Source organism: Trachemys scripta, unplaced genomic scaffold, assembly GCF_013100865.1.
Source record: "Trachemys scripta elegans isolate TJP31775 unplaced genomic scaffold, CAS_Tse_1.0 scaffold_28, whole genome shotgun sequence".
Taxonomy (NCBI): domain Eukaryota; kingdom Metazoa; phylum Chordata; order Testudines; family Emydidae; genus Trachemys; species Trachemys scripta.
The window spans coordinates 2385993-2408350 of NW_023260513.1; the positions used below are offsets into that span (position 1 = coordinate 2385993).

At 44.7% G+C, this 22358-nt stretch overlaps 1 protein-coding gene across 1 annotated transcript; it reads right to left on the minus strand.

The window, feature by feature from the left end:
* Positions 1-1354: 1354 nt before the first annotated feature.
* Positions 1355-16543, minus strand: LOC117870461 (killer cell lectin-like receptor subfamily B member 1B allele C). Its single transcript, XM_034757624.1, has 6 exons — positions 16413-16543; positions 9565-9663; positions 8990-9154; positions 4666-4820; positions 3861-3973; positions 1355-1821 (listed from the first exon to the last, which is right to left on the minus strand). Exons 1-6 carry the CDS (start codon positions 16540-16542, stop codon positions 1704-1706), a joined length of 780 nt encoding a protein of 259 aa, XP_034613515.1. The 5' UTR covers position 16543; the 3' UTR covers positions 1355-1703.
* Positions 16544-22358: the final 5815 nt, after the last annotated feature.

Sequence of the window (22358 nt, forward strand, 5' to 3'; positions counted from 1 at the left end):
CAACCTGCCTGAAAGATCCTGAAACCTTCTGGTGACCTGCATTAACTCCAGTGCACAGGGGTGCTGGGCAATCCCCTTGCTGAATCCTCCCACAAAGAGCTGATCGCAGTCTCTGTGTGATTCTACAGCTGGATGTGTCCCTACGTGTGTGTGTGCTGGAAGGGGGCTTGAGAGCTGTCACAGCGGCACAGAGTAAGGGGAATCCAGGCTGGTGGGACAGGCGGACTCAGTGGGACCCCAGCACATCCGGTGGCACCCCGAAAGGGGAGTCCAATCCGTCACACTCCAATCATCCTAGTAGCTCTTCTCTGCACCTGTTCCGGTCTGAATTCAATGTTCTTAAGGTTTTGGAGTTAATACAGGTCACCAGAAGGTTTCAGGACCTTTCAGGCAGGTTGTAACTGGGTTATCTCCCTGTCTGGCCATCTGTGTATTGTGTGCCTGATGCTGGATACTATTTGAGTACTGAGCCAGGTGAAAATTGAGAGCTTGCAAAATCCACAGAAATAGAAATCTACAGGAAGAAACAAACAGCGGGGGTCTCATGAAAGAAAGGTCACACTCTGCCTGGCTGTACAATGCTGCAAGGATTCCGGGTGAGCAGGACATGGTTAGACAGGAGAATATCTTGTTAAATAAGTCTAGGATCTAGAACGCATGTTATGATTTTATTATATATAGAACCATTTGTTTCCAAGACTTCTACTTGAATCGCTGCTTTGTTAAACTGATCCTTGATTTCACTATGAACATATGTAAATGCTGTGTATTAAGCGGAGCAGTGATCTGCGGTGGAACTGTTCCTTTGGAAGCAGCGAATCTGTAAATAATACAGGTGTCAAGGGGACCAGGGGCTCGACACTCAAGGCGGATGATCAGAGGGTCTGAGGGCAGAATGGGCCTATTGCTACCCTGCAGTGACTGCAAACCCAGCAGTGAGTGTGTGTGTGGCACGGACAAGGCTCTCTCACACGAAGGGCAGATGGTCGTGAGCAGGGGTGAAAGTAACTTAAAGGACTTACCCGTACGCAGGGCGGCCGGGCTCCTGGGCAAGGTGGGGGTGTGTGGCTCTGGGCCCCTGGAAGGGGCAGGGTCACGGGCGGAAGGGGCAGTGCTGGGGCAAGACTCTCCCAGCCAGCCCTTCAGTGCTGCCCACCCTGCACTGCTGAGGGCCCCAGCAGCGATTTAAAGGGCCCGGGGCTCCCTGGAGTGATTTAAAGGGCCGCTGCCTGGAGCCCCAGGCCCTTTTAAATTGCCAGGCCCTGGGACAGCTGCCCCTTCCCCCCCCCCATCAGCAGCCCTGCCGATTCGGTGTTTAAAGCACTGCTGCGGCAGCACTTTTAACGTTGGCTGTGTACCGGCCCGTATCAGTGACCACTTTCTTACCGGTATGCCGAACCGGCCCATACTGGCTTACTTTCACTTCTGTTCGCGAGATGCCTCACTGCCCTGGGAAGCATCACAGGTTAGTAATTTCTTCCAGGTTTAGGACGGTTATAAATTACAACTCAACACCCCAAGCCAGTGAGAAGGACCGAGGGGAGGAACTGTGACTGCGAGGTGCACCTGAGTCCCAGCACCTCCTGGGGTTCTGTTCTGCGCCTGGCCTAGAGCTCCGTCTAAAGCCACAATCCCGCCCCGTGAGCCTAAACACCAGTATTTCATGTTACAGATACACAAATAAAGATCCTCTGCCCAACTGTTTATATCACGGCAGCTTCTTTCTGGCAGATCCATTTGAACTCAGCAGCACACGTCTCAGACTGAATCTGGGTGCCTTTTACAGACCCACAGCTGTTCCCATCAGCAGAGTGTGAGAAGCTGCAAAATTAAAGAGAGAGTCAGTGTCATTGTGGTCCCTGTAACAAGGAGAGGCCTAGAGGTGAGTCTTTCCTCCCCCTCACTCTTAATGGGAAGCTTGGCTCTGGTGTTGTCCTTCATCTCTGTAACTTTCCTGCAGAGTTTCAGGTGAGAAGACAGCCAGGATGTGAGATGAGTTAGGGGGTCTATGGCAAGGAATGAACTAGGCTGAATCTCATGGGGTTGGTGACCTGGTACTTTCTCATTGGAAGCAGCCACCTTGAGCTCCCGCATCTTGGCTTTCCTTTAAAAACCAAATCTGAGTCTCAGGGGAGAGAGGAAACCTGCACCTTGTGACCTGGGTAACAGATGGCTGCAGGGAGCCTGAGGACTTGTCCAGATGAACGGTTAGGGCTGGGTTCACAAAGGGACTTAAGAGCCTAACAGGGGCACCAGCATAGGGGGGACCAGGGGGGAATGGGCCTCCCACTTTTTGAAAGTGGATGGGCCTGGCCCCTGCCCCTCCTATTCCCACCAAAGCCCCAAACCCTGAGCCTGGGCAGCTGTGGGGAGCCTAACTGTCAGGGTGGTTAAACACTGGAATAAATTGCCTAGGGAGGTTGTGGAATCTCCGTCTCTGGAGTTATTTAACAGTAGGTTAGATAAATGTCTATCAGGGATGGTCTAGACAGTATTTGGTCCTGCCATGAGGGCAGGGGACTGGACTCGATGACCTCTTGAGGTCCCTTCCAGTCCTAGAATCTATGAATCTATACCCCAGTGGGACGTTAACGCAGATCTGCACTGATGATAAATTCCACTGTTCTAATGCAAGGCAGAAGAGGGAGGATCAAGGGATAAGAATCTGCCCAATTTCCTAGGAGCAGCAGCTGACTGTGACCCCACAAATGGGTGGTGCCTGAGAGACATCGTCATTTCTTTACCCCGCTCTCCCCTGCATCTAACACTGGGAGGAGAAAGACCAGAGAGAGGAACAGTGCCCAGGGGAACACAGCAGAGCCCAGAGACAGGGCTGAAGTAAGACATTTAGGGCCTTAGGCACAACTTCTTATCAGGGTCCCCCCCCCCACTGGCACCATGGGGCAGAGACTGGCGCACTGGCCGCCGTGTCCCCCTTGCACTGGCAGGAGCAGTAGCCACATTCTTACCGGTGATCACATGTCACTGCCTTCAGCTGCCGGCACAGAGGAGCAGATGTGTGACAGGAAGGGTTCAAGGGTTAGGGTGCTGACCTGGGTTCCATTTCCTGCTCTGCCCAGGCTCCCTGTGACACTCTGGGCAAGTCACTTAAAGTGAGACTCTCAACGATATTGAGGCACCTAACTCCCCTTGAAGCCAATGGGCATTAGGCATCTAAATATCTTTGTGAATCCCACTGTTAGTCTCTCTGTGCCTCAGTTTCCCCATCTGTAGCAAGGGGATAATAGCCCTGCCCTGCCCTGCCCTACCCTAAAGGTTGTGAGATGGTCAGATACTATAGCAATGGGGGGGCAGATCAGGACCTTAGGCCTTGTCTACACTAGGAGGTGATTCTGGTGCAGTTATATTGGAAACCCTGTAGTGTGGACACAGCTATATCCATATCTAAGGGCTTGTCTACATTACCCACTGGATCGAGGGGCAGGCGGAGTCGATGGGAGAGCATCAGCAGTTGACTCACCGCAGTGAAGACACCGCGGTGAGTAGATCTAAGTAAGTCGACTTCAGCTACGTTATTCACGTAGCTGAAGTTGCGTAACTTAGATCGAATCCCGCCCCCCGCCCCTGCAGTGTAGACCAGACCTCAGTGTTTCTACCACTACAGCTTATGCCAGTTCCCCCGATTGGCATAAGCTACACTTCTCTAAACACAGGTACATTGGTATAACTGCAGCTACACTAGGGCCTTTGCTGGCACAGCAAAAATACCCTTAACCGACATAGCTACGCTAGTAAAACTTTTAAGTGTACATCAGGCCTTAGACAGACGGTGGACATTTAACATACAATGGCGCTTTCCCCAAACATCTATCAGGCATTAAACGTTAGGCAGCACTTACAGCATTGGATCTAATGGGGAACCATCCACCCAGGTCCATTTCCCCCCTGGGGGTGTCACTTTAAGTCCAATCCAGACATTATTTGCACCTTGTGTAACATTCTGTATAGAATCCTGTGAAGTGCAAAGCAGAGGGGGTGGGGTGAATGTGCTGTAACAGGCTAGAATTCCTTTAGTGCTCCCCTTAAATGTCTGCTCTTGGCTTCAGTGGCTCTGCCCATAATGCAGCAGGAGAACCCATTAGCACCTGAGCTAATTCACTCTCTCCCCTGGGCGGGCAGAGTCCCAGTGCAGGTGCTGGGAAATGTGTCTCTCTCTCTGCAGGTGTGGTAATGCCAGCACCAGTCCTTGGTGGCATAGGGTGAGCTGGCTCTTTAAGGGAGTCCTGGGTTCAGCTTCACCTGTGACTAGGTGCCCCTGGACTGGAGGTTCAGGTGATGGAAGCAGGTGACCAGGAGCCAGGCCTGGTGGGGCTACGAGGGCAGCCCGAGGTCAGTCTGGGCAGGGCGAGATGTGATGGAGCAGGGGGGTTGTGTGCGTAGCTCTATGCAGAACGGCTCTGCTGAGCTCTCAGACAGGGCTCAGGGGGCAAAGCCTGCAGGAGCCATCTGGGCAGTCTGGGGTGGGAATGCTGTGGGGGTCTTAATCTGAATTGTATGTTAATCAGCCAGATGCCCCAGAACGGGGGAAAAGGAGAAATGGGGAAGAAGGGGTAGAGCCAGGCTGGATAAACCTGCTGCTCTGGGGTTGTAACTAGTGACACACGTCTCTCTCCAGCTGGAGTTTGAGCCTGTATTTTATGTTACCATCTCCTCCCGGTTCTGGATCACGAGCATGTGAGCTCTCTTCCCTGAGCAGTCGTCACGGCTCCCAGTCCAGTTTTTACTCTCTTTCGACAGCCAGTAGCACTTGTCCCCATGCAGCAGCCAGTCCCTGGGGCAGAGTTTGCACCCGGAGTCCTCTGGAGGGAGAGATGGGAACAGAGGTGTCGTCAATTCTGAAAATTCAAACTGCAACTGGCTGAAAACCTTTGTTCAAAGCTGTTTTTTAATGGTAAAATGCCATTTTGACCAAAATAAAAGTCTATTTTTATTTTGGTGTCATTTTTCATTTTTTGATGGGGGGAAGGGACTCAAAATGAAAATACTGATTTTTTGGGGGGTGGGGAAGCAACACTTACTCTTAACATTTCCCCCCAGTGGAAAAGAGGGGGAGGACTTTCACTTTTCTATTTCCTTCAAAGGACATCAAACTGCAAACCTAGTTCATGAAAAATATGAAAAGAAATGACAATGTACCAGCTCTAGTTCTAGATATTGCTGAAGTTTCCCCTACAGCTGAATCTAGAACTAGGAGAGAATTCATCTGAAGTCTTCACACAGAGTTGCTTTCTTATTAGATCTGCTCTAAGTCAGTCACAAGTTCCAGATTCTATGCCGGAATCACTGGGTGGGATTTTCTGGATTGGTGCATTAAATGTAGTTCGCTGAGGTTTGGTTATGTGAGATCATAAAAGCTGAAAAGAGACAGGCTCGGCCTATACGCCGATGGGAGACCTCATGGGAAAATCAGTGTGGAAACAAATAATATTGATGACTGAGACTGAGATAGAAGGACACTACCTACTAAGAAGGCAGAACTGAACCCAGTGCCCCAGTCTGGCAGTAGGGGGCGCTGTACCACTGCTACTGCCATGGTTCAGCTGAGAACTAAAAGCAAGGTCCACATGGGGTCATTAAAAACATAAGTGCTGCCATATTGGCTCAGACCACTGTCCATCTTGCTCAGTATCCTGTCTCTGACAGTGGCCCATACCAGAGTTTCCTGGGGAGTTTACAGAACAGGGCAATTATGGAGTTATCCATCCAACTTCGACTCCCAGCTTCTGGTAGTCAGAGTTTCAGCATTGCACCAATTATGGGGTTGCATCCCTGACCATCTTGGCTAATAGTCATTGATGGATCTATTTCTTTTTTGAACCCAGTCATAGTTTTGGCCATCATAACATCCTATGGCAATGAGTTCCACAGTTTAGTTGTGTGAAAAAGTACTTCCTCTTGTTGTATTAAACCTGCTGCCTATTAATTTCATTGGATGCCCCTGGTTTTTGTATTGTGTGAAGGGTAAATAATAGGGCTGTCAATTAATCACAGTTAACTTATGCGATTAACTCAAAAAAATTAATCGTGATTAATCGCACTTAGAACAATAGAATACCAATTTAAATTTATTACATATTTTTGGATGTTTTTCTACATTGTCAATATTGATTTCAATTACAACATAGAATACAAAGTGCACAGTGCTTGCTTTATATTATTATTTTTATTACAAATATATGCACTGTAAAAATGATAAAATAAATAATATATTTCAATTCACCTCATGCAAGTACTGAAGTGCAATCTCTTTATCATGAAAGTTGAATTTAATATATTTGAAAATGTAGTAAACATCCAAAATATTTAAAATAAATGGTATTCTATTGTTTAACAGCGCAATTAATTTTTTTAATCGCTTGACAGCCCTAGTAGATAACACTTCTCTACTAACTTTTCCCACACTACTCATGTCCTATCATATTCTCTCCCCCCAACCCCCAGTTGTCTCTTTTCTAAGCGGAACAGCCCTAATCTTTTTTAGTGTTTCTTTGTTTGGAAGCTGTTCCATACCATTGATCATCTTTGTTGCCCTTCTCTGAACCAGTTCCACTATGTGCTTTTTGAGATGGGGTGACCAGAACTGTACACAGTATCCAAGGTGCACCACGGATTTATATAGAGGCACTATGATATTTTCTGTCTTATTTTCTATCCTTTTCCTAATAGGTCCTAACACATTGTTAGCCTTTTTGACCACTGATGTATATTGAGTGGAAGCTTTTATATAACTATCCATGGTGACTCCGAGATCTCTTTTTTTGGAGGTATCAGCTAATTTAGAACCCATCAGTGTATACATATAGTTGGGATTATTTTTTCCACAGTGTGTATTACCTTGCACTTATCCATGTTGAATTTCATCTGCCATTTTGTTGACAAGTCACGCAGTTGTGAGAGAACCCTCGGTAACTCCTCCCCGTCAGCTTTGGACTTAACTATCTTGAATAATTTTGTATTGTCTGCAAACTTTGCCGCTTCACTGTTCACCCCCTTTTTTCAAATCATTAATATGTTCAACAGCTCTGGTCCCAGTACAGATCCTTGGGGGACCCCATTATTTACCTCTCTCCACTGTGAAAACTGGCCATTTATTCCTACTCTTTGTTTCCTATCTGTCAACCAGTTACTGATACACAAAAGGACCTCACCATAGCTACTTAGTTACCTCAAGAGCCTTTGTTGAGGGACCTTGTCAAAGGCTTTCTGAATACCCAGCTACACTATATCCACTGGATCAGCCTCATCCACCTGCTTGTTGACTCCCTTGAAGAACTCTCTTGACAAAAGCCATGTTGACTCTTCCCCAACAAATCATGTTGATCTATGTGTCTGTTAATTCTGTTCTTCACTATCATTTCTACCAATTTGCCCAGTACTGAAGTCCGGCTCACCAGGCTGTAATTGCCAGGATCACCTCTGGAGCCTTTTTACAAAACTGGTGTTACATTAGCTACCTTCCAGTCATCTGGCTCTTCTTGACTACTGGGAGGTCTGAACTGTTCAAATTCCAGCCGTGGTGACTTCAGTTTGCCTCCCTAAAACGCCCCCTGCAATTCCAACAGGCTGTGCGATTCTTCTTCCGTCATTTGCCTAAGACAAACAGCTGTTGAGTTTCACCCCAGAGGTGGCTGCATTTCAGTGGTGGGAGAAATGATTCCTGAGAGTATTACATAGTTTGAAAAACACTTTGTGATCCAGCCTCTACAGAAATTGTATGATTACACTATTATTAAAACGGTCTATGCTCTAGCAATGGGAATTACTCTGACCACTAGATGTCACTGCTGCTCCTCTGCACAAACAGCTGAGGATTATTAATTTTACTTAGATGGTAAATTCTTTGGGGCAGGAACTGTCTTTTTATGATGTGTTTTTACAGCACCTGGCACAATGGGGCCCTGAATGCTGAGCCTTTGGGCACTGCTGCAATACAAATCAATAATAATCAATATTAGTATTACAGTAGGACAGAAGCCACAACCATGGAGAGGACCCCAGTGTAGTAGGTGTTGCACATGCACGTAGTACAACAAGCTCTGCTTCAAGGAGCTACAATCTAAATATAGGATGGGAAACAGGTGGAGGTACACAAATAGGAGCAGGATGACAGGGAGAATGAAATAACCCTACTGGTACAGAACGAGGCAGCCACAGCATTTACCTTGCACCCACCAATTGAGACTGATGAAAAGAAAAAAGACCGAGGATCTTGGGGTGTATAGTACATCACTACCACACGTAAAGCATTAGAGCACATTAAAAAACATTCCATTTACTTAAAAATCACCCTGTTGTCTGAACATTGTTTTCCCTGCTGTAGTTATGAGGAGAGTTGACCGGCAAAAAATTGCCTTTTTTCAAAATGAAATTCTTCACAGGAAATTTGTTTCATTTGAATTTTTCTAGTTTTTGTTGAAGTAACCTTCTGCCTTCCAAACTCTTTGACTAAAAAATGAAAAAGTTTACTCCCATGGTTAGCCCCCTTTGCACTGTCACTTTGGCAATGTTGCCATCTCTCATATTTTTATCACACGTCTTGTGAAGTTTGGTGTTTTCTTTTAAGCCCCAGCTCCTGGAGTCAGGGGATTATGTGAGAATCTCAGTTTCATTACAGAAAGTTTCTAGTCCTTATAATTCTGAGAAAAGCGTAACAGCAGGACCCAAGTGCAACCTAAAGGCTCAGAAACCAGAAGGGAAACATAAAGAACCCAAAATGTATAATTTTTCTAAAATAAGCCAATCCCATGATTTTTAGGGCCTGACTCATGGTTTTTGAATGCTTGGGGATCGCAACACTGGAGTAATGCATATAAAGGAGCCTCAGTGCGAATGAGAATCTGGTCCATTGTATTTCAAGCAGACAGTGTCCCTTTAACACTGTGACCGTGTTTTCAGTCACAGCGAGAGTGCTGCAAACTCTTTAAGGGAGAATGACTCATGGCTCTGAGACAGTAGGAGCTGGGGTTACCTGCCAAGTTGCCATTGTGGGGTTCACATAGAATTGGTTTCAAGTGAGACCGGAAATCCTCTCGGCAGGAGCATTCAGTGCTACTGATGATTCTAGTTTCATTATTCTCCAATGTATTCAGAGTTCCTCTGATCTGTCCTTCACAAGAGACATGCAACTGGGAAACTTCAAAACAGAATCAGTGTCAATAAAAAATCACTTCTATTGCAGCTATTTAGGGATTAAAAAAACAATCGTGGGAGGTGTAAAATCAAACAGTGTAGTACCAATCATAGCTAGGGTAGGGACAGAAGAAGAGAGAATCCCATTCACTACACAGTATAGGTGCATTTCTGTCTTCCCATCCACATGTAACAGTGCACCTGTTTTAGCTGGATCATATGAGTTTCATGCATCCAGCTCTTAACTACACATTGTTCCTGTAACATTTTGACCTGGATGGTGATGTAATGTCTAGGATTTCATTCGCAAATGGATGGGAATCAGGAATTGAATATCATTCAGATTTGGGAATGAAAAGAGAATTCATGGTGCACCATTAAGCCCAAATGGATAAATAGATTGGCGCTACTTACCCCAAACCCCCAGAGCTATCACAGCTATTGTCAGGACGATGTTCCCAACCCATCCGACACCTACAGCAATGCAATGCCACCGGGGACATGGAGGGGAACCTGTAAGAGACAATGTTTGGAGAAACACCATCAGCTCCCAGTGTGAGAAATCAGCCTCCTTACTTGGGAGTTCCACTCCTCTTCATATAACACTAGGGGCAGCTTTACCAATAGCAGCTTCTTTCACCCATTTCTCCCAGAAACACCTTCACACCTTTTCCCCACACTGTCCCTTATGCAGGGATGCCTCCCCCCCCGAAATCGTTCTACACAACCACTGCTCTGCCCTGCTTCAGATCCTGTCTTATGGTTCCCTTGTAACCTGACACACATGGTAAACTGCCTAGTAATAAGGGCTAGGCAAGTGGCCTGTTAATGATTCATTAATATAGCTTACTTCATTTAAAACCAACAACTATGAAGCCTCCAAATTGTTAACCTAGCTAATACATATCACCTTGTGTCCCTGTGACCACCCTCCTTGTCCTTCCTCTCCCCTGTCGCTCCCTTCATGTTCAAAATACACCTGCTGTGTTTTGACCCTATTTAAACCGCAATCCTATAAATACTGTTATGTCAGGAGTCACCAGGTGGTGCTGTTACACACAGTCATATATATTCCTTTTCTCAATGTGTGAACACTTTGAAGAAATGTTATACTATTGTTCATTTTGTGGTTCTTTGTGGGTTCTTTGTGGGGGAGCTGTTGCACCAGCAGGGGAATTTGCTCTCTGCCTTAATTTCTCTACTAGAGTCACATCTTTGGGCAGAGTTGCTTCCTGGGAACCAGGCATGGTGTTTTGGCTGAGATTCCTGAAAGAGGGGTTTGTTTACATGCCATTTGTGACCACCTCTGTTCCAGGACCAGTGTACACAGTGTAAATAAACAAATTACACTAAGAAAATACCCAGTCTCTGTGTCACTGAATTCTTCTCCTTTGTGAAAACAGACCAGGCTCAAATGTCTACTATCACTAAGCACAGGGGTGACAATACTTGTGCCTGCACTTAACTTTAAGCACGTAAGTAATCCCATTGACTTCCAAAGGACCACTTATATGAGAAAAGTAAAGTATGTGTGTAAGTGTTAGCAGGACAGGGGCCTTAGTTTGTAAATTATCTGGTTGAGAAATTTTCCATCAAAACTGTTTTTTTGATACAATTCGGGACTACATTTTTTTTGCTAAAAAAGTGTGTGCTTTCTGTAGAAAGTTGTTATTTTATTAATTATTATTATTATTTTGATTCTGAAATGCCACCCACTGTGGTGTCTCATAGAATTGTAGTTTGGGTGCCTTATTCCCCCGTTCTCCTCTACAGACTGCAGGGCCACCCAGAGAGGATGCCAAAAATGGCAGTTTGCCCCAGGCATTAGGTTTAAGTATGTCCCCAAACCTGTGGAACAATATGATTATTGGATGAAACACGGAAAGGTGAGGAGTCTCAGTTTCAAATATTGCCCCAGGCCCCCAAAAACCTCTGTGCAGCCTCCCCAGCCAGATTTCATCTTTCGTGATGCACGATGGCCATGTGAGTGCTGTTGTGATAACTGGGTCTACAAATTGACCCTAATTGTGAGAAGTGTGTGAAAGTTCATTAAATGTCACAATAACCTATAATAATAAATGTTGATAGGAAAAGGTACAAAAGGGAGACAGAAAGACTGAACTAATCCAAGCAAAAAGGCCTACTGCTATAAATTAAGACCTGTGTTAAGATCATGCATGGTGAAGGCTGCACATGAAAGGTGCCAAAGAGCTGCATCATCAAACAACATAGATATGAACTTTGCATGCTCTCGGTGTGGCTGACTCTGCATCAGGATTTGGATTTCCATCAAATGTGTAGCCAGAGATGAGAATTGCGACAACATCAGCAGCAATGTACTACTAACATACAGAGTTAATTCATGAATGAACTAATGAAGGGACGGCTGTTCCACCCATCACTCCTTTATGGGGTCCTTAAAAAAAAACAAACTTTTTTTTTGGGGGGGGGGGAGATCAAGAAGAAGCTGTCTGCCAACATCTGCTACCGCAAGTGTTACCGTCAGGGCTGTTGCCGCTACCATATCCTGGGACCCCCGCTATACCATTGGGCCTTCATCATCCTGATCTTGAAAGATGTCCTGACCAGCATAGGCCAGAGAGAGAAGCCCAGAGGACATTGCTACTTCCACCTGCTCTGGCTAAATTCCAAACACTGCCTGGGATGTGCGACTTTGTCATCCCCCTTCCCCCTTGTTTGTTCTTTATTTTCCCTCCACCTTATTTTTTCTCTTTCCCATCCCTCTCCTTTTGCCTTCTGTGTAATAAGAGTCTGGCTTAGGCAGCCAAGACTGTGCATTTTGCAACACTGCTGTAAACCTGTGACCTGCAAAAGACAACCAGCCATAATACCCCAAACAGTCCTATTCTGCTACAAGTTTACCGGGACTCTGAGCGGCTGATATGATTGTGTGCCATGCTTGTGTTTCTGCAGAAGCAAGGTTACAACTGAGAGTTAACATCAAAAACAGAAGTTGTATTTTCTATCTTTGCTGTTTCTTTTCCCTCCCCTTTTGTTTGCCTTGTTTTCTCTTTTAGAGGAACAGGATTAGACTTTAAACAACAGCAGCAACAGCTCCAGCCCATCTCAACTCACCTTTTTTCTTTTCCCTAAAAAGAACAGTTATTATCATCATTAATACTATCTAGAGACTGTCAAATAGGGGGCCTTTCTCCAGCTAAAGGGAAAGGAAATAAGGAATGTTGTTAAAATGAAAGCCTTACTTAATATTTTAGATTTCAACTGCTTTATTAAAGATACAGAAAAAGAAAGAAAGAAAAAGATTTAAATGATTTTTAATGGTGTATTTGCCATGGGACCAACCAAGCTGAGGTACTTGTATGTCAAACATACATTGTTTACCAGTGTTTAATGTCAGACAGCAACAGGATCACATTAACACCTCTGATCCTTTGGGCCCATTTAGGCCATGAAAATTGACACATAAATGGACAGCCCTCCTCCCCGCCTTGCCAAGAGGGGAGACCATGATAAATCATGGCAGTTGTATTCCAAGCAGGGAGCCCAGCCCATAGAGGAAAATGGAGACGAGGCACGCAAATCATGCACGCCGAGTTTCTAATGTGTTCGGGGGGAGGGAGGGGAGACACACTCTGCCCCAGGCCCCACCCCTACCCTGCCATTCCGCCCCTGCTCTGCCCTGCCCTCCTGCCCCTGATCGCAGTGGGCGGGAGGCACTGGGAGGAGAGGGGGAGGCGCTGATCAGCTGGGCCGCTGGTGGGTGGGAGGCGCTGAGGAGAAGTGGGAGGCACTGATAGTGAGGCTGCCAATGGGTGCTAAATACCCACCATTTCCCCCCCCCATGGGTGCTCCAAAGTTCTTTCAAAGTAGGCTAGGAGAGTTTCAATAGTGGCTGAAACCCCTTAAGCTTCTTTGAAAATCCCAGCCAAAATACTTTAGTGGTTTGCTATTTTCCCGAGAATTATATTGTGAAATGAAGATAGTGAGCCAGAGGCTATTCTGTTACCTAGGTGTACTCTAAATACAAAGATATTCCACTAAGGTAACATACAAATTTACATAGAAGTGACAGTGCTATTACATTGACTCAGTGTCTTGATTTTGAGTGGTAATCTTTTGTAAATTTTTGTAAACAGAAGCATCTTTAAACCAAACTCACTCTATACTTTCAAGATACATTTTCTAGGGAAAGAGTTGGAAACTAACTTCTTGTTTCAAATGAAGCTTGTGACACTCTTAAAGCCACTCACAGAGTTTATAATCACTACAGGAGAATTAAATTTCTTCCTGTTGTAACCACTATTCATTCCAAGTCCATTAAAAAATTGCATCCTTCTGCTCATAAAAGTGGATCCTTATGTGTGGATTTTCACAGAGGCCTAATTCAGATCACTACTGTGAACTTCAGAGAACTAATTGTTCTGAAATTATGAGTGGACAAAAATAGTGGAAGTAATTTTTGAAAAGTGAAAAATAGTCTGGTTTATACATGTTCAGTACCTAACACAACGAGGCCCCTGCTCCTAACTAGAACCTTTTAGCATCACCACCTGGCAAATTTCATATTAATTAATGCTGAATAATCAATGATGGTGGTTGTGTTTTCTGTCTTCAATTTAAAATCGCTTGTTGAATTTTGTTTAACGTTTCTAAGGAAAATTATCTTGTAGCTTTGGACTAACATTATTTCAAGCTAAAAGGAGAGGGGTTTTCAGGAAAAGGAAGTGGAGGGTTATATTGGAGTCGGTCTTCCACTTTTAACTGCTATATGAAGTCAATACTGTGACTTCATGATTTTAACAAGTATCAGGGGCTAGCCATGTTAGTCTGATCCACAAAAACAATGAGGAGTCCGGTGGCAATTTAAAGATTAACAAATTTATTTGGTCATAAGATTTTAACAGCAACTTATGAGACAAGTTAATTTTAATTTCAGCATTAGACCCTGATCCTGCAAAGATTTGAGCACAGGTGTAATTTTAAATGTATGAGTGACTGCTTCATTGGGATGACTCACTTAATGAAGTAAAACTTGTGCATAACCGTCTGCAGGTTCGGGCCTTTGGATGACCCACCTTACAAAGCTCTACACGCTAGCCACAAGCATTTGGAGGATCAGGCCCTTAGTTGTAGAACTGGAAATACATTATTGCCAAGGGTCGTGGTGGATTCTTCACCACTGAATTTTAAAATTAAGACTAGATTTTTTTTTCTAAAAGATACTCTAGGAATTATGTTGGGGAAATTCTACGGCCAGTTATACAGGACGTCAGACTAAATGATCACATGTCCCTTCTGGCCTTGGACTCTGTGAATTAAGGCCCCAGTCCTGCAATTGGATCCATGTGGGTGGACCCTTGTGCCCATTGACTCAATGGGATTCTGTACAGGTGTGAATGAAGACCAATCATAAGGATCAAATCAGATCACAGGATTGGGGCCTAAGTTTCCATTCATTAATATAAGTCTTCAACATAACAAAAATGATATCACTGCAGCTAAAAAAGTCATTTAAAGTCAACTTCAGCTCTTGGATACATTGGTGTAAAAAGTTTAGAGCAAAATTCACTGACTTCTAGGAAGTCACTCTGGATTTACACTGATGTAACAAGCAGAATCTAACTCCTAAAATATTTTTCAAAAGTAGATCAGAGCCTGTCTGAAAATAATATCTAAAGTGCATGGATACAATTTCATGAAGGCTCACAACAAAGATTAAATTTGACTAGACAGCTACATATTATGCTAGTTATTACGGTGATGTAAACAGACACCAAAGCAATATCGTTGGAAAATATCAACTGTTAATAAAATTCTATCAGGCACTTCTGTAAGAAACCATTTCACAGGCTGTACAATAATTCTGTTATGTTCACAATGTGTAAGCATACAGCAAGAATTTTTAACTATAATACACTTGTAGCTATACTTAAAGAAGGAAAATGTATGAAATAAAGGAAGCCAGAATCATTGGCAATATACAAGTATAACTGTAAACATATAGTATGTTTGACTATGAAAGATCTGGGCTATTAGTGTGGGATTTTTAGAAACACCTAAATCACTTACGAACTTCTGAAAATTCTACCCTTCATGTAAATCTGTAGTCTTACTGTACTTATGGAAAATATACTCTAAAAATAATTAATTATTTTTTTCCCAAACAGCCTCCAAACTATCAAGATTTTTAACCAATTTAATATCATTTTTCAGGGGAATCACAAGTTATGATACTCAGTTTACATCCTTTAAGTTGTAATACATGCATCCTTGTATTTTCAATATTCCTAAAACACTGATAACTCTTCATGGTCCCCATCTCCGCCATGGTCTTCTCCGTGACAGTCTCCCCTAACTCCTGACTGTCTATGCTTCAGTGGAGCTACAGTGCAATAACTCGCTGTCTCTCCTGCACTTAGAAACAGAATACATCATCTCTGTCCTTGGAAAGCTTTCCTGGTTTTTTGTCCATTTCAGAATCCAGTAAAAAGGAATTCCTTTCATTACCTTTAACATTCCCACCTACACCCTCCCACCCCCCAACGGACAGGTTCTTTTCATTTCTTCTTCTTCTCCTCTGGTCCCAGTGCCTACATTCCTCAGAGATACTAGGCTTTCCTCTCCCTACTTCCATCAGTACACAGAGGTTTGTAGACCCTTCCTCCTCAACCCCCCGGACCTACCATCTGCCACAGTCTCCATGACCCTCTGCACATAGTTTGGCTCCCTCCCGAATTTCTGATTCACCTCTTCTCTCAGATCTATGTGGATTTTAACCTACTCTCTAATAATTAAATTATATTCTATGAGTCTCCCACATTCCCTGTGCTCATTCTTCTCAGACTCACCCAACATCCTGCTTTCTGCCCCCTAACTATAACCCACCATACTATGTATTGTTACCTCAAAAGTTTGCTTATATGCCACAAATACATATTAAATAAGTAGGAAAGGTGTCATAGAAAGTACAGCTATATTTTTGCACTTGTATTTGTATGTTTAGATTGTCAGTAACTGAAGTTTTCTGTGACACGCTGTGCTAACAAACTAAAGTGCATTACATTACCTTAACGGAATTCAGTTGCCAAATGCTGAGAGTGGTAAGGAATTTCACTTTAACTAAGTCCTACCATACATAAAACACAGAGCTGCTCCTTGGCTCTGGACACAGTTTCTCTAAACTATCTGTGCTGCAAGTCAAACAAAAAATCTTAGAAAAATGGAATCCTAACCAAAGACTGACCATACTGGTACAAAAATAAGAAACCTAATTCACTTACTGAGGTGCTGAGATCTTTGTGGTGGCCTTGAAGAGGAACTGGCTCCAGGAGTGTTTAAATCAGCATAAATTATTTCTCCAGCCATGGCAAGTACAGAGGAAGGTCTGAGCGTACCTAAGAGCAGTCTCATGTGTATGTCTGCCCTCTTCTGAGCAGTAGCATATTTCTGTTCTATGCAGGATCTTACACCACGCTTATCGTCATAGTAGCTGTGAGACTTCTAGTAGTGCATTAAGCAATGTGACTAACATCTGTCACATGTTTGTTCTCTTATCACCTCCCCAGAGAGAGAAATGTGCAATAGAGTGTCTTGGTTTGGTAGGGTGTGGGTTTTTTTTGTTATGCTTTTTCATATAAATATACCCGTTGCAATGTGTTTATTATAGATGGCAAAGTCAAAGAAATGTGCTCTGCACTTGGAGTGGAAGATGGTGAAGTTTGTAATGATCCTTAGTTCTTGGGGGAGTTCATTCCAGAGAAAGTTCTGTCTCCTTCACAGACAAGCTTTGCCCTTATTGTTGAGTTTCATTGAGCCGGAGGAATGGAGTTGTCAACCAGTCTTCATCCCAGAGCTTTAGATGATTATTTAGACACTCTGGGTCCAGGCCACGAAGCGCTTTGAAGACAAAGACTGACTCTTTGAACTTGATGCAAAATTCTATGGGAAGCCACTGTAGAGAGCAGAAGACAAGGTTTGATGTGTTCTTGGTAGCCTGTGCTGCTGAGGAGACAAACTACAGCATTCTGTACTAGTTGGAGTTTCCTAACCGCTGAAGGTTTCATGCCCAGGCATATTATATAGCTGTAATCCAGCTGAGAGGTAACAAAAGTGTGACTATCTGAGGCTAGGTCTTCATCTGCCAGGGTGGGATGGAGTCCCTAACTGAGTAGAGATGGCAGAAAGCATTACTCACAGATGGTGCTCTGCGAGTGCTCAGCGTCAGAGAGGAATCCAAGACTATTCCTATATTACCGATTGAATTGACCAATTGTCTGTGTCTACCTTAAACTAAAGGAGACTGCACCATGGCGGCAAGCTTTTCAAAATACTTTCCTCTGCCCACCAGCATCACATCTGTCCTACTCGGGTTCAGCTTCAGACAGCTGCTCTTCATCCAAGCTGATCTCGTCTATTTTTTCCTCCTTTGAGTGACTGTACACATTACACTGTAGGTAACTCACAAGCAATTTCCCTTAAAGGAGGTGGGACTTTGGATTTCTTGAAGAGAGCCAGCAGCACTGACTTGTTAAAGTTAGCACCTCCCGGTACGTTTGAGTGATAATGTCTGGAAAAAGTTATGTAGAGAAAACCATATTGCTGCTTTGCAAATGGCTACTATCATATGTTGCTCAAGAAGGCTTACAAAGTGGAATGAAATCTAGGGGAATGACAGGTTTCAAAGTAGCAGCCGTTTAGTCTGTATCCGCAAAAACAGGAGTACTTGTGGCACCTTAGACTCTAACAAATGTATTTCAGCATAAGCTTTTGTGGGCTACAGCCCACTTCTTCGGATGCATAGAATGGAACACACAGACTGAAGATATTTATACATGCAGAGAACATGAAAAGGTGGAAGTACGCATACCAACTGTCAGAGGACAATCAATTGAGATGAGCTATCAGCAGAAGGGGAAAAAAAACCTTTGAAGTGATAATCGAGATGACCCATAGAAGATGTGAGGAGAACTTAACATGGGGAAAAAGATTCAATTAGTGTAATGACCCAACCATTCCCAGTCTCTGTTTAAACCAAAGTTAATTGTATCTAATTTGCATATTAATTCAAGTTCAGCAGTCTCTCTTTGGAGTCTGTTTTTGAAGCTTTTTTGTTGCAAGATTGTCACCTTCAAGTCTGTCACCGAGTGGTTAGAGAGGTTGAAGTGTTCTCCCACTGGTTTTTGAATGTTATGATTCCTGATATCAGATTTGTGTCCATTTATTCTTTTGCGTAGAGACTGTCCGGTTTGGCCAATGTACATGGCAGAGGGGCATTGCTGGCACATGGTGGCATATATCATGTTGGTAAATGTGTGGCTGATGTGGTTAGGTCCTATGATGGTGTCACTTGAATAGATATGTGGACAGAGCTGGCATCGGGCTTTGTTGCAAGGATCTGGTCTGTCTCACAGATCTTGGGAGACAGACCAGTCCTCGCTTACAGACAGCCTCCCAACCTGAAGCAAATACTCACCAGCAACCGCACACCATACAACATAAACACTAACCCAGGAACCTATCCTTGCCAGCTCTGTCCACATATCTATTCAAGTGACACTATCATAGGACCTAACCACAACAGCCACACCATCAGGGGCTCGTTCACCTGCACATCTACCAACGTGATATATGCCATCATGTGCCAGCAATGCCCCTCTGCCATGTACATTGGCCAAACCGGAGAGTCTCTATGCAAAAGAATAAATGGACACAAATCTGACATCAGGAATCATAACATTATCTTCTGTCTGTGTATTCCATTCTATGCATCCGAAGAAGTGGGCTGTAGCCCACGAAAGCTTATGCTCTAATAAATTTGTTAGTCTCTAAGGTGCCACAAGTACTCCTGTTCTTTGTAGGGGAATGGGCTGTTATCCTTGGAGAAGCAGAAACCTTCGCTAGATTACAGCAAAGATGATCAATTTTGACTGTATCACACAATGGGCTGTAATCAGTTGCCCTTTAATCCTTTCAGAGAAGACCACAGAAAGGATAGGCAAAGACCTGAAAGACTTTATGTGATCCAGGTAAAAGGGCAGAGCACTCTGAATACATCCAAAGTATGACATTTCTCCTCTGCTTTGTTAGAATGAGGGTTAGGAAAGAAAAGTGGAAGACGAATGGTCTAATTGAGGCATAATGTAGATACAACGTTAGACAGGAATTTAAGGTGCGGTCAAAGGGAGACCTAGTCCTGGTGAAATATTGTGAAAGGGTGGTCAGCTAGTAGTGCGTGGAGCTGTGATACCTTTATCACAGAAGTAATTGCTACCAAAATTGCTTTCATTGATAGCAATGATAAGGAAGTTGTTGCTAAAAGTTTGAAAGGGGAACCCATACCCATTAAACAGGACAAAACTAAATTCAAGTCCCATGAAGGTACTGGATCAGACACAAATGAGTCCATGTGAATAAGGGCCTTTAAAAAAATCTAGATATCAAGGCATGTGAAAAGACAGAAATAACTCATCTATTGGTAGCTGTATCACAGAGATTGAAGCTAAATTGACCATCACAGAAGCAATGGAGAGACCAGAAAATTTCAAATGCAGCAAGTAGTCCTTGGGTTGGACTGGAGAGTTTCAGACAGAGATACTATGGACTAGAATCTGTCCATCAGAAGATAAGCCATAGGTCACAGAAGCCAGATCCACCCCTACAAAATTTATTCTTTGTGTTGGTTGTAATGTTGATTTTTCTACATTCAATTTTAGACCAAAGATGAGAAAACAGATGTCTGATGACCAGGATGTTGTTCTGGACATAGGATCTTGACCTTCCCCAAACTCGCCAATCATCCAGGTAAGGAAATATCTGAATTCCTGAACAGTGCAAATAGGCTGCAACCACTGCTATATGCTTGGTGAGCATCCTGAAGCTGTGTCAGATGTGTCAATAGCCACTTGGAGAGACATCCGGCCAGTGAAGCATCCTTTGGAAACTATGGCCAAGATCTGTTTTTTTTCATTCTTTAGGCTACTTGTATGTGAGTTTTGAAACTGCTGACCAATTAAGAAAAATATATTGGGCCAATAATACCTGATAATTTGCACCTTAATTTAAAGGCTCACAGTGCTATAAGCCTTTGTCCCGTACATATCCATTCTCTTAAACTCCTTTTCTTTCGGGGTAGCCTTTGTGTGCCACTACCTCAAATGTTTATTTGCTGCCATGACTACTAGAGAAACTGGGGCAGGGTGGGTGTAGAAATAATCCTATTCTTTCTGGGTAACTTGATATTGTCTAAGCCACATGTTGGGCATTGGGTGGAACAGAAGCTGATGTCTGCCAAAGAGTCTTGGCAGTTTCCAGCCAAGCTGCATTAATGGGAAGGGCAGGAGTGTATTGTCTCGCACAAGTTCTGTGTGCAGTCCCAGAGAAGCAGCCACTCGCCTCATGAGGTCTTGAAAGACCTTAAAATCTTCATGGGTAGGTGATGTTGACTCCAGTGTGATGGTCTCACCTGGAGAAGAGGAAGAAATATCTAGGGATTCCTCCCTTGCTGCCTCTTACTCTGTGGGCTCCAGTGAGAAGGGATATTGAGATTCTAAAGAAGAACGGTCTCTTGGAGCTACTGGAGCTGGAGAAGGTGATTTCCTTCTGGATTGTGTAGCTGAGAGGTCGGGAGGGCCTTGGAGCAGTCCAGGAGGCCCAGTACTGCCCATGGTGGTGGGTACCATAGGAAGGCATCTTTATAAAAATACTGGCCTTGTTCAATGTTTTGAGCAACTCTAGAGCATGATCTATATGGAGACCTGAAAGACCTTGGAGGAGATAGAAGTCTATCATGTGCAGAGTCTGAAGAGGAGGAGGAATATAACTCTCCTATGTGAATGGGGGAGCACTTCCCGTGGCTTTGGTGGAGGTCTCAGCACTGGTGACACCTGGTGTTGCCCAAAAGGTACAGACCTTGAAGTATCTGACAGTGCCAGTGGAAGTGAATGAGGCAGATGGAAGGCCAAAAAGGTGAGTCGATGTTGAATGCCAGTGGAGCCAGTGTTGACTGCATCAAGGATGCAGGAGAAACTGATGGTGCCTTAGTGGTACACAATGACAGCAGTGCCTACATAGTTGAGGCTGCTGTGACTGGTAGCGGACAATGCATTTTCAGCAAAGGTGAAACTGGCAGAGGAGACAAATGCTTGTGGTGTCGATGGCACTAACAGGGGAGGTGAGTGCACAGCTGCCAACACTGGTGCCAGACCTGACGGTGTGGGGGATCAAAGATCTCTCCAGTAAAAGTGAAGGCACCAGTCTCGATGACGCCTCCTCAGATCAAATCAGCACTGAAGGACTTTTTTTGTGCCTTTTTGTGAGGTGAAGAGCAAGACTTCAGTCTCAGATGATTCTGAGTGCTTTGAGGAGACCACAGGAGAGGAAGATGAGTGAGATTTCTTATCCAAATCCAGTTTCAGAGCCAGGGTAGCTGCAGGGACGCTCCATGTGGAGGCAGGGCTGGATTAATCTTTTGTGGGGCCGGCGCCAAATATATTTGTGGGCTCCCGTGGGACACTACAGCAGGAGTGCCGGAACCTCCCCCAGTCCCAGCTCAGGGAGACTCACAGTACCCGTGTCTCCCCAGAGCTTGTGGACAGCTCAGATGGGGAGGTGCAGGGCACAGGCAATGTCCCTACATCTGGCTGATCAGAGGTCAGGGAACCTGCTCCCAGCACCTTCCCCAGTGGCCCCTCTCCCTGTGCCCAGCCCAGGGCTGCTGCAATCTCCCTGCCCCACCAGAGTTACATGCGGGGAGCGTGCTGGGGAGCAGGAGCAGCGGGAGAAGGACAGAGTTCCTTTCCCTCCCCCATGGCAGGCCAAGCAGAAATGGGGGGGCAGTTGACTCTGCATGCCCTCTCCCCCACCCAAGTGTCCACACAGGGCCCACCACTTGGAAGGAGCCCATTATGGGCCCCTTCTAAGTGTGGGTCTGGCACCATTGTAAACCTGTAGCAGTGTCCCTGCAGGGCCCTCCTGGCTCCTGCCCCCGCTGGGCTGAGAGAGTCACCCAGAGACCTTCAGGTGCAGTGCCCACCTGGTGCTTCTATTTACAGGCCATGCTCCCACCACCTTTCACCATACAAGTAGTCCCCTTCTTGCAGTTCCCTGGCAGGAGAGAGGGGACAAGCTCTCTCTCTCTGCTTCCCCTCACTGCCTTTCCTCTACTGCAGCTTTCCTCTTTCCAGCTCCCCCCTGGCTTCCTTCCCCTGGGGCTCTTATCCAGCCCCAGC